This window comes from Cyclopterus lumpus, chromosome 19 (genome assembly GCF_009769545.1).
Source record: "Cyclopterus lumpus isolate fCycLum1 chromosome 19, fCycLum1.pri, whole genome shotgun sequence".
In the NCBI taxonomy this organism is placed as follows: domain Eukaryota; kingdom Metazoa; phylum Chordata; class Actinopteri; order Perciformes; family Cyclopteridae; genus Cyclopterus; species Cyclopterus lumpus.
Window position 1 is genome coordinate 19,506,068 of NC_046984.1, and position 10,487 is coordinate 19,516,554.

At 46.4% G+C, this 10,487-nt stretch overlaps 1 protein-coding gene across 1 annotated transcript; it reads right to left on the reverse strand.

The window, feature by feature from the left end:
• Positions 1–352: 352 nt before the first annotated feature.
• Positions 353–8,887, reverse strand: si:ch1073-416j23.1 (rac GTPase-activating protein 1). The gene is made up of 18 exons (XM_034559376.1): positions 8,780–8,887; positions 8,354–8,556; positions 8,102–8,238; positions 7,127–7,199; positions 6,720–6,773; positions 6,553–6,648; positions 5,572–5,916; positions 5,186–5,336; positions 4,484–4,575; positions 3,977–4,138; positions 3,591–3,686; positions 3,319–3,517; positions 3,055–3,160; positions 2,800–2,932; positions 2,281–2,395; positions 1,712–1,823; positions 1,391–1,468; positions 353–456 (listed from the first exon to the last, which is right to left on the reverse strand). Exons 1-17 carry the CDS (start codon positions 8,868–8,870, stop codon positions 1,423–1,425), a joined length of 2,211 nt encoding a protein of 736 aa, XP_034415267.1. The 5' UTR covers positions 8,871–8,887; the 3' UTR covers positions 353–456; positions 1,391–1,422.
• Positions 8,888–10,487: the final 1,600 nt, after the last annotated feature.

Consider the following 10,487-nt stretch of genomic DNA (forward strand, 5'->3'; position numbering starts at 1 on the left):
AGTGTGGAGCTTAAGTCAACACACAGGACAGGGTGGATCCACACATCAGGCTTCTCTCAGTTCAGTCTGAAGCTCCAGAAACTGAACATAATTCTAATTCAGAGGACGGTGTTTCATTAATAATCAAACTTCACCTCAAAAAGACTTATTGATAACTAGCATTCACTTATGATGGATAAATCTCAGGTTTCCCTCTGTAAGTGTTTATCAGGTAAACGTGACACCATCATTTGAAGTCAAATATTTTATTGAGTATATTTCAAGTTTCTTCCACAACATGTAGGCGTTTATATTTTTCACAGTTTAGTGTTGTAATAAAATCAAAACTTAGCAATAACACAAGTCCAGTTTAAAGAGAACAGCCAGCAGCAGCGGGAAGCGGTCCTGTGATTGGTTCTTCTGTTCAGACGTCTGGAACTGTAATGGCAGACCAGTTTAACCAGTCTCTCCCACCTGCTGAGGATGCACAGCCGTAAATTAAACAGCTAAAAAGGTAACATGATCATCATTATTAATAAGAGTTTCTGAATGTGTGGTGCCCACTGCATTAGCCAGGTTCAGAGGGGAGGTACCCACAGTATACAGGATCAGCAGGTAGTACAGACTACATACAGGGTCAGGGGTAGTACATACTGTATACACGGTGAGGGGGTAGTACAGACTGTAGACAGGGTCAGGGGGTAGTACAGACTGTATACACGGTGAGGGGGTAGTACAGACTGTAGACAGGGTCAGGGGGGTAGTACATACTGTATACACGGTGAGGGGGTAGTACAGACTGTAGACAGGGTCAGGGGGTAGTACAGACTGTATACACGGTGAGGGGGTAGTACATACTGTATACACGGTGAGGGGGTAGTACAGACTGTATACACGGTGAGGGGGTAGTACAGACTGTAGACAGGGTCAGGGGGGTAGTACATACTGTATACACGGTGAGGGGGTAGTACAGACTGTAGACAGGGTCAGGGGGTAGTACAGACTGTATACACGGTGAGGGGGTAGTACAGACTGTATACACGGTGAGGGGGTAGTACAGACTGTATACACGGTGAGGGGGTAGTACAGACTGCATACAGGGTGAGGGGGTAGTACAGACTGTATACACGGTGAGGGGGTAGTACAGACTGTATACACGGTGAGGGGGTAGTACAGACTGCATACAGGGTCAGGGCGTAGTACATACTGTATACACGGTGAGGGGGTAGTACAGACTACATACAGGGTCAGGGGGTAGTAAATACTGTAGACAGGGTCAGGGGGTAGTACAGACTACATACAGGGTCAGGGGGTAGTACAGACTGTAGACAGGGTCAGGGGGTAGTACATACTGTATACACGGTGAGGGGGTAGTACAGACTGTAGACAGGGTCAGGGGGGTAGTACCTACTGTATAGTCAGATTGTGGTTCAGGTTAGTGGATCAAGTGGGTGAAGTAAAGAACCTCCGCGCTGGTTCTGCTCGACCTCTGGAGAAAAAGAGAAACGACAGAATCTCAAGACCTGAAATCCATCACGGCTGAGTAAACAACATTTAGGATTCCAGTTAGTAAAACCTACCGTATTAAGTGTCATATTGGTAACCAGCTGATGTATTTTAAGCTACACCCGTTTAGTTGTGTGATGATATTGAAGGTGGAGAGCAGCATTAGAAGGGTTAATAAATCAAACAGAGCTAATGGTAGTGGACTGAAGGTTGAACCTGGTCTTACGTTCTGAAGAGATCGTTGCTCTGGTTCCGAGTCCTGCCACTCAGAGTTCCTCTGCTGGGAGTTTTGTAGAAGCTACTTAACTCTGGCGAAGTCAATGGCTCAAACAACCGACCTGGTAAATGGGGTGCATTACAATAGTGACTTCACCTTTAATGGTTACACAGTGAACAAATAAAATAAAATTCTCCATGAATGCAGTTGAAGGCGGGCCGTGAATAGCGGACGATACTTTGTTTGAAAAGCAGAATAGCCAACAGGAACGAGGAGGAAGGGAGTGAGATGTCCATGTGGATGCAGATCTCTAAATCAAAGGAAATACTTCAGTTGTGTGCGTGGCGGGTAGATAATGTGTGCCTGTACATGGATTGGGATGGCGTGCATCTCCATTGTACTCTACTTTGCATTAAAAGATGGACATCACCACAACGTATTTTCTTCCTGTTAATGGAGTGAAAGTTTAATTAACTCTGAAAGTGGTATCGGGACACGTTCTGTGAACACAAGTGGAACAAAAGGCAGCTAATAAGACCAGCGATACGATTGGATCTAGTGTACAATAATACACCAACCATGCACATCATCCAGGCTGTGGGTTTTACTGGTGGAGGACGAGATCTTATCAGTTCGGACGGTGAGGACACGTCTCCAGTAGGCTTCAGGGAGGGACAACATGCGGCTGATAACCTGAGAAGAGAGCAACAGGTGTAATGAACCATTGAGACCAAAGACGGACAAGATTAGTACTCAAGTATCTGTTGTGTGACATTGTACAACAGCACTGAGATGATCCCAGTTTGTGTAAACTATGAAGTTCCACAACAAGGTTCTGTGTACCAAGTCTATTCCCCCCAATCTAAAGCTTCCTTTGCATTATTAAAAAACGCTCCATGAACTTTAACTGTTAGGCAGATTAATTATTACATTGTAAAGCCCTCTGAGGCTAAATAGTCATTTGAGATATACAAATAAATTTGACATGAAAATTGATTACTTTAAGATGAAAGAACCATGATAGCGGTTTGTTCAGGTGAACAATGCTTATTCTAATATCCACATATTACAATTAAGACATTTAGAAAGAAGCAAACCTTTGGCTGAATGTGTATGTCTCTCATAATGGTTGTTGGAGTCGGTTCAGACATCCCATGTCCCACTATAGTTGGTCCAAACACCCGGGCCAAATTATTCTTGTCCATCAGACACTGAGGACTCCTCATCACCCTTAAGAATCATGAAGTGACATATGACATCAAACTTCGGTGCTGCAGAAATCACATAAATCAAGACAAAATGCAGCAGATATTCCATTTGTTTTCCATCAGAAAAGAGCTGAAAGCTCTTACTTCTGCAAGTGAAGCATGAGAAATGCCAGCGTGTCTCTGTTGACCTTTGGCAGCTGTGCAATGGCCTGATACATGATGGCCGTGCTGTTGTCTTCATCAGGCAGCTCTAAAACACAGTGCCGGTTAGATGATCACAGACATGTTCCAAGTGAGACAATGTGTTCTAGTTCCAACTGATGTGTTCCAACTACACTGACAAGTTGTTTATTTTCAGGTTATTGACCCCGTAATGGCGCTGATCAATGAGGATGAAGTCCTTCACACCTGAAGCGTCCATAAAGGTCTTGTGCAGTCTGAAGGGAATGAGCGGCTCCTTCAGCTTCCTCAGGAAGTCCTTCAGCAGACCACACAGCACGTGGACGTCATGAACCTTCCTGAGCATCAGTGGCGTTTTCCCCTGGATGAACCGCTCCCTGAGCTCCTTCACCAGACGCTCCCCTCCAGGAACCCTGTACAGTCCTCTCTGCAGACATCAGGACACATCATGAACCAGCCTGAACAACGCATGCTTGAGAACCAGCTGAGGACCAGCTCACCTCCTCCAGGCCCCTCCTCTCTATCTCAGTCACACACTCTACCATCAGAAGAGGCACTTTGGGGTTCATCACTGGAGCAAAATCCTCCAACGAGTTCTGAAGATGACGACAAAAAGAATAACGGAATAAAAAAAGATTGTTTATTATTATAGAGCAGCATGAGGCCAAACATGAACAGACGCTGATCCAAGTCTAAATAACTTGTGTGCACTCCTAAATGATGTTTGAAGAGGAGCTCATTGAAGTCTTCATCCCCTAACTACTCCTGTAATGTCCATCGTGACTCACTGGACATTGAGTGACTCGTCTTTAGTAGATGGAGTAGAAACGGAGTCTTTGCTTCTGAAGCATCTGGTGTGAGAGCTGTAAAAAAGGACTCGAGGTACCTGTTGAGCTGAACTTCCTGTCGTGGCTGTGGCCAAGCAGCGGTCACTCAGTTTTAGTTTGCACTCTGGATGAGCGACTGCGCGGCAGTTTCTGCACTTCGCCGCCATCTTCCCAAAGCGCATCCTCTTCCCGCACGGCAGGCACATCTCGGGCCGGATCACCTGGAGGGTGCAGATAAAGTGGAGCTCTCTTACCAGCTGTGACCTCGGCCCAGTAAAGAAAAACATTGACCAGTCCATTTCCAAACACATTCATCTGGCTCAGCTCATCTTCCTTTGATGCTTCAATGGTCACTTCTTAAATCAGATGAGTCAAAGTCAACTTGGTACCTAGATCCATTGTTAATGAGGAATAAGCAGTCATTCAGGATTCACATTTGACTCACAATATGTTATGTATAAAACTGTCAGCCGTCTTTTAACTGTAATCTCCTGTTCAGTCAAATGAAATGTCTGCACCTGATAACAGAAGTACTAATGTCACATTACACATGAACCCGCTCATACGGTTTTAGAAAGGAAATCGTGTGCGACGGCTTTCTCAGCTCTCTCCATCTGTGCTTCCGTCTTGTCACAGGGAAACCACACGGAGGTTTGGTCTGGAACAAAAACACATGATCTCAATTGATTGAAACAATGCACGCGTTTTGAGACAGTCAAAACTTTCATATGAGGAAACTCTTCAAATTCAGTTACTCACCGAGCTTTAATCAGCAGCTCGTGTGGCAGCAAACATTTATATGATAATGTAGCAAATACAAATCATTCATAAATACTTCCAACAGCTACAGTAGTCATGCAAGCGGTTAAGGCTAGACAGGGGACCTACTCTTTAAAATACACAAATACATTATGGGCTGGTGAAGGATCTTTTGGGACGATGAAAGTCTAATAATGCAACCTCATGTATATTTGTTTTTTTTATTAATGTACCAATATTGCTACTGAATTCAAGGAAACGGTCAACACCATTATTCGGACACAGTCTCATGCTCTGTAATATTTAGTGCAACAACTATAACAATGGATTGCTTTCCAATCAAAGAAAATCTCAAATCACAGGGAGAGAACAAGGTAAAGGAAGTCAGTCAAAAAGACGATACAAAAAATCTCTTCAAACGAGATGAACAGAGGAAACTCCTGCCAGTGACACCGCTGATCTACACCCAAAATACAGAGCACCAAGAGGTACCATTGTGTCACAATCACCTCCACACTCCTGGGTGGGGGTATAGACGGGGTCTTCGGAGGTCTCTGGTGCGGTTCCCATCACCACGTTGATCCGAGTCTCAGGGGTCATCAGCAGCTCCTTCGCAAACGTGTGGACCTCCTGAGTGACAAAGTCAACTTCAGTCTCCCACTGCTCAACATTAACAAGAGAAACCACATAAGGACGAGTTGATCCAGTATACAAAAGAAGAAACCGTCATGATTCTGGGATGTGGAGTTAGAAAACACTTCACACAGGGATAAGGGGTTCTATCCTGGCCTGGTAAAGTGGACCAGCTCTTTACCCTTGCAGGTCTGTTGGAGTCATGGGAATTTGCTCATCCAGTCTCCTGTTGGGAGGAGGGTTCTGTGGAAATACGAGGTACCGTGGTCATTGCTATGAGCCATCCTGTACTTGTTTGAATGCTCTGAACAAATTTAAACATGTTTCTCATCGTGGGATTTCCCTTGTCATGATTCTGTTTTCCATCAGTACTCAGCTCCCTCCTCCTGGTGGCTAGACTCAGCCTCAGAGACTCAGCCGACCAGCTGCTGCTCCTTGTGTCAAAGGGACCAGCTGAGATGGTTCGGGCATCGATCAGGATCCTCCTGGACATCTGAACTGGTAAGAGGACCCCGTGGTAGACCCAGAACAGACTTGAGAGTATAGATCTGGTCTGGTTCCCCAAGGAGAAACTGGAAGACATTGCTGGGGACATCTGGAATGGCCCCTTCCCGGGATAAGGGGAAGGAAATGGATGGTGGAAACTGACAAGTACATTGACAAATGTGATTTTCACCAAACAGGACAGAGACAGACTACAACGGATAGTCAGGTCTGCAGAGAAAACTATTGGTTCCAGCCTGCCCTCCATCCTGGACTTGTACATCTCCAGAGTCAGGACGCGGGCTGGAAAGATCACTACAGACCTTCACACTCTGGACACAAGCTGTTCCAACTCCTCTGGTAGGCACTACAGAGCACTGTATGCCAAAACCACCAGACACCGAAACAACTACTTTCCACTGTCACTCTGATGAACACTTAAAATCAGACACATCCATCTGCACTACCACCACTTTCTGCACCAACGTCCCCAATTCATTGTCACTGTTTTTATATTGTACATACATGTTGCTACTATGTTGTCTTTAATGTATTTTTATCCTGTTATTTGTAAATTAAATGCATATACGACGAGTGTACGTGTAACCAGAGTCAAATTCCATGCATGTGCACACATACATGGCCAATAAAGCTGATTTATATAGGTATTTTTTAGGTCCTTGACATTTACATGAATCTGTTATCAAGCAAATACAAAGTGTTTTTTACTGCACTGCATTATTTTCATTTAGCGGCTCACCTCGGTAGGTTTCATCTCCAGCAGCGCTGCAGAAACATTCCCGCTTCGCCCTCGCTTCCCGACTTGAGGTCCGACAGGCAGTCCCATGGACGAACGCTGCATAGAACCAAGAGAACGTCAGAACAGACTACAAGCAGCTGGAAGTACATAAAGGGGGAGACACTCACCCTCCTCTCTCTGGCTCGAGACCTCAGGGGTTTAATGGAAGTCGTGTCCAGATCCTGAAACAATACGACACAACCTACCATCAAATCACCGTCATTTTTAATGTTACAATTTGACAAATGATCAAGTTTCAAGGCCGTTTCCTCCACCAACAAGAAAACCCATGAACGGTTATAAGGCTTTAAACCTTGAGTTAATGTTTTATTGAGAGCACTTTGCATTAACATGACAAAGATGGAATATAAATTAACTTGACTCGCCATCTGAAATGTGTCTCAACTTGAGTTTAATATGAATGGGGAAAGAGATCAATGTAAAATCAGACATATCTCCTGGGATTTGAAGGATTCTTCAACTGTTAACATTCAGACAGACTGGTCGTTTAATATTTCCTGTTTATTGATCGTACCACGTCATCATCAGTCCGGTCGTAGCTGATATCGGAGTGTGACAGGAAAGATGACTCGTCGATCACACACAACCTGAATGTACACAAGAAAATGTTTTAAAACCTCACCCACCACTGAAGGTCATTAGATCCTGCCTTCACAAAAAACGTCTGAAACTCCACTATCTCCTGAATTTACTCCTGCAACCTTTTCACCTTCGGAAACCAAGTAAATCTCTTGAAGAGTTCTGATCTTCTCACGTATACAGGTTCCTTAGTCCAGGTTGGGAAGCCTTCTCATTACTTTGAGCATTTATCTCTGGACTCCAGTCAAACCCAAACCACCACTGAGGAGCTGCATGGACGAGGACGTAACTGCTGTGTCCACCATCACTTTGTCACAACTTGCTTCTTCAGCTTTGGGTTAAATGGCACCCTTTACAGCAGTCCACATGTTGTCCATGAACCAACATGTACACAAACACCTCATAGTTTCTTATGTTTGCAGGATTCCAGCAGAGAAAGATCTTCCTGCACACTGTGTGGACAAACAGCCACTCTGAATTCATCCAACAAGGCGAGACAGCGACAAGATCTCGTCTGGCACCATTGATGGAGGCTTACTGGGAGAGGCAACATACTGGGAGCTGAGGGAAGACCTTGGTAGATGCCTTATCATCAGAATCACCTTGGAGATTACATTCTACACTCATGTAGAGAGCGTTGGAGTGAAAGCTGTCCAACTAGCAGCCAGAGTTGGAGCAACAGGTGCAACTTTAGGATCTACCTGTGGAGGTCAGAGCAGGTCCCCGTGGAGGGAAGTTAAGATCATTAAGAGTGAAGAGAACACAATAGAACACAATCAGCTGAAGGGCTGTGGTTTAGATCTGGCCCGATCACCCTGATCGACACCTTTGGAAAGGGAGTGAAGAGGGAGCACGAGGAACTACAGAACTGGTGCGACAGGTAAACCAGGTGTACAAACTCTCCGTCTACCGTTTGCTGCTCCGCTGCAGAGTCGTGTTCCCCTTGTGCTCAAATGTGGCCAGAAGAGACTTCTGCTCCGCGTTCAACCAGGCGCTGGATTTACTGTCATGGACCAGGATGTCACACATGAGCTGCATCTGCCTCTGCTGCCAATCAGAGAGGAAAGGGAGGGGCTGTCAGCGTCCCCTACAGGCCGGACACTTCATTACAGACAAGATAGTCTAAACAGTGGAGGGGTAAAAAAAAAAAACTCTCACGCACCAGGTAGTGGAAGTCTGCTTCCATCTTGTATCGTTTCCTCATCTCCACGTCCAGCTGGTTCCGAGCGTGTTTCAGTTTGACTTCCAGAGCAGCTTTGGACACGTCCGACTTCACCAGCAGCTCTTTGTACTTCTTCAACTCCAGCTCGGCGTGCAGCCATTGCTTCCTCGCCGCCTCAAGGTTTTTCACCACTTGTATTAACTCTGAAAGAAGGGCAGGAAACATCTCAACCATCCTCAAACAGAGAGAAGAAGGTTTGTTGTGAGAGGAATGTCTGGACGGTCTTCATCACCATAGCAACTAATCCCATAAAAGAGGCACTATGCACAACTAATAAAAACAAGACTCAGGGTTCTAAAAGAACGTTGCGTTGTTCTGGACTGAGATGGACCTAAAGTTCTTCCTCGGGTTCTGATGCAGTCTCACCCAGATCAGTGCTCATGCTGGTTTCCTCCATCATGATCTTTTGGAGACAAAGAGCCAACACTTCCTCCACCATGTGCCGAGAGTTCTCCATCACTCTCCAACTCCCCCCACACCTCCAGCTGCAACAGAAAGGGACACAGCGGTCATTTCATCCCGTCCACAGTGCAAAGTTAAAAGGAACATTTGCTTTTTATTACTAGTGAACCAGTAAAGACACATTTATAACCAAAGACAAGTTTGAACACACAAGCACACTTCAGGCCGCCTAACACCAAAGTAATTGAATATAATTCCAGACCAATCAACGCACGTGCTAAAAGTCGGTTTAGGCAGAGGACCCAGCAACCAGTCCGTACACAGAGGACCCAGCAACCAGTCCGCACACAGAGGACCCAGCAACCAGTCCGCACACAGAGGACCCAGCAACCAGTCCGTACACAGAGGACCCAGCAACCAGTCCGTACACAGAGGACCCAGCAACCAGTCCGTACACAGAGGACCCAGCAACCAGTCCGTACACAGAGGACCCAGCAACCAGTCCGCACACAGAGGACCCAGCAACCAGTCCGTACACAGAGGACCCAGCAACCAGTCCGTACACAGAGGACCCAGCAACCAGTCCGTACACAGAGGACCCAGCAACCAGTCCGTACACAGAGGACCCAGCAACCAGTCCGCACACAGAGGACCCAGCAACCAGTCCGTACACAGAGGACCCAGCAACCAGTCCGTACACAGAGGACCCAGCAACCAGTCCGTACACAGAGGACCCAGCAACCAGTCCGTACACAGAGGACCCAGCAACCAGTCCGTACACAGAGGACCCAGCAACCAGTCCGTACACAGAGGACCCAGCAACCAGTCCGTACACAGAGGACCCAGCAACCAGTCCGTACACAGAGGACCCAGCAACCAGTCCGTACACAGAGGACCCAGCAACCAGTCCGTACACAGAGGACCCAGCAACCAGTCCGTACACAGAGGACCCAGCAGCCAGTCCGCACACGCACGCAGAGGACCCAGCAACCAGTCCGCACACGCACGCAGAGGACCCAGCAACCAGTCCGTACACAGAGGACCCAGCAGCCAGTCCGCACACACGCACGCAGAGGACCCAGCAGCCAGTCCGCACACACGCACGCAGAGGACCCAGCAACCAGTCCGTACACACGCACGCAGAGGACCCAGCAGCCAGTCCGCACACGCACGCACGCAGCCGAGTGATCAATGAGTGAAATAGTTATTGAGTGAATGAAGAGATCAACTCACCGCAGTTCGCAGCTCTGACTGTGCGCTCACCAGCTGCTTGGCTCATTTAACCTGCCCGTGTCAGCGATCACGTGACCTCACCTGCTCGTCCTATTGGTGGTGATGTCATCGGTGCGGTTCCCTTGTCGTGTCTTTCATTTATAATAAAAAATGCACTTAAATGGATTACATAGTATTTATTTTGTGTTGTTAACTTTGTGTTTGTAACGTTACCTCAGATGGAATAAGATCTATCTCTGATAGGAAGAAAAGAACACACACACAGGATCTCTCTTTTCTACTCTCTACTATCTTATTTAGACTTACTTTAGTTTTTAATGTTTTTGGTTTTGGAATACATTTATTAGAGACAGATATTGTGACACACTTTGCTTTTTGAACAAAAACCTGGAGAACTGATGTTCATCTGTGTTTACCTGTAGGCCTACTTAGCAACATG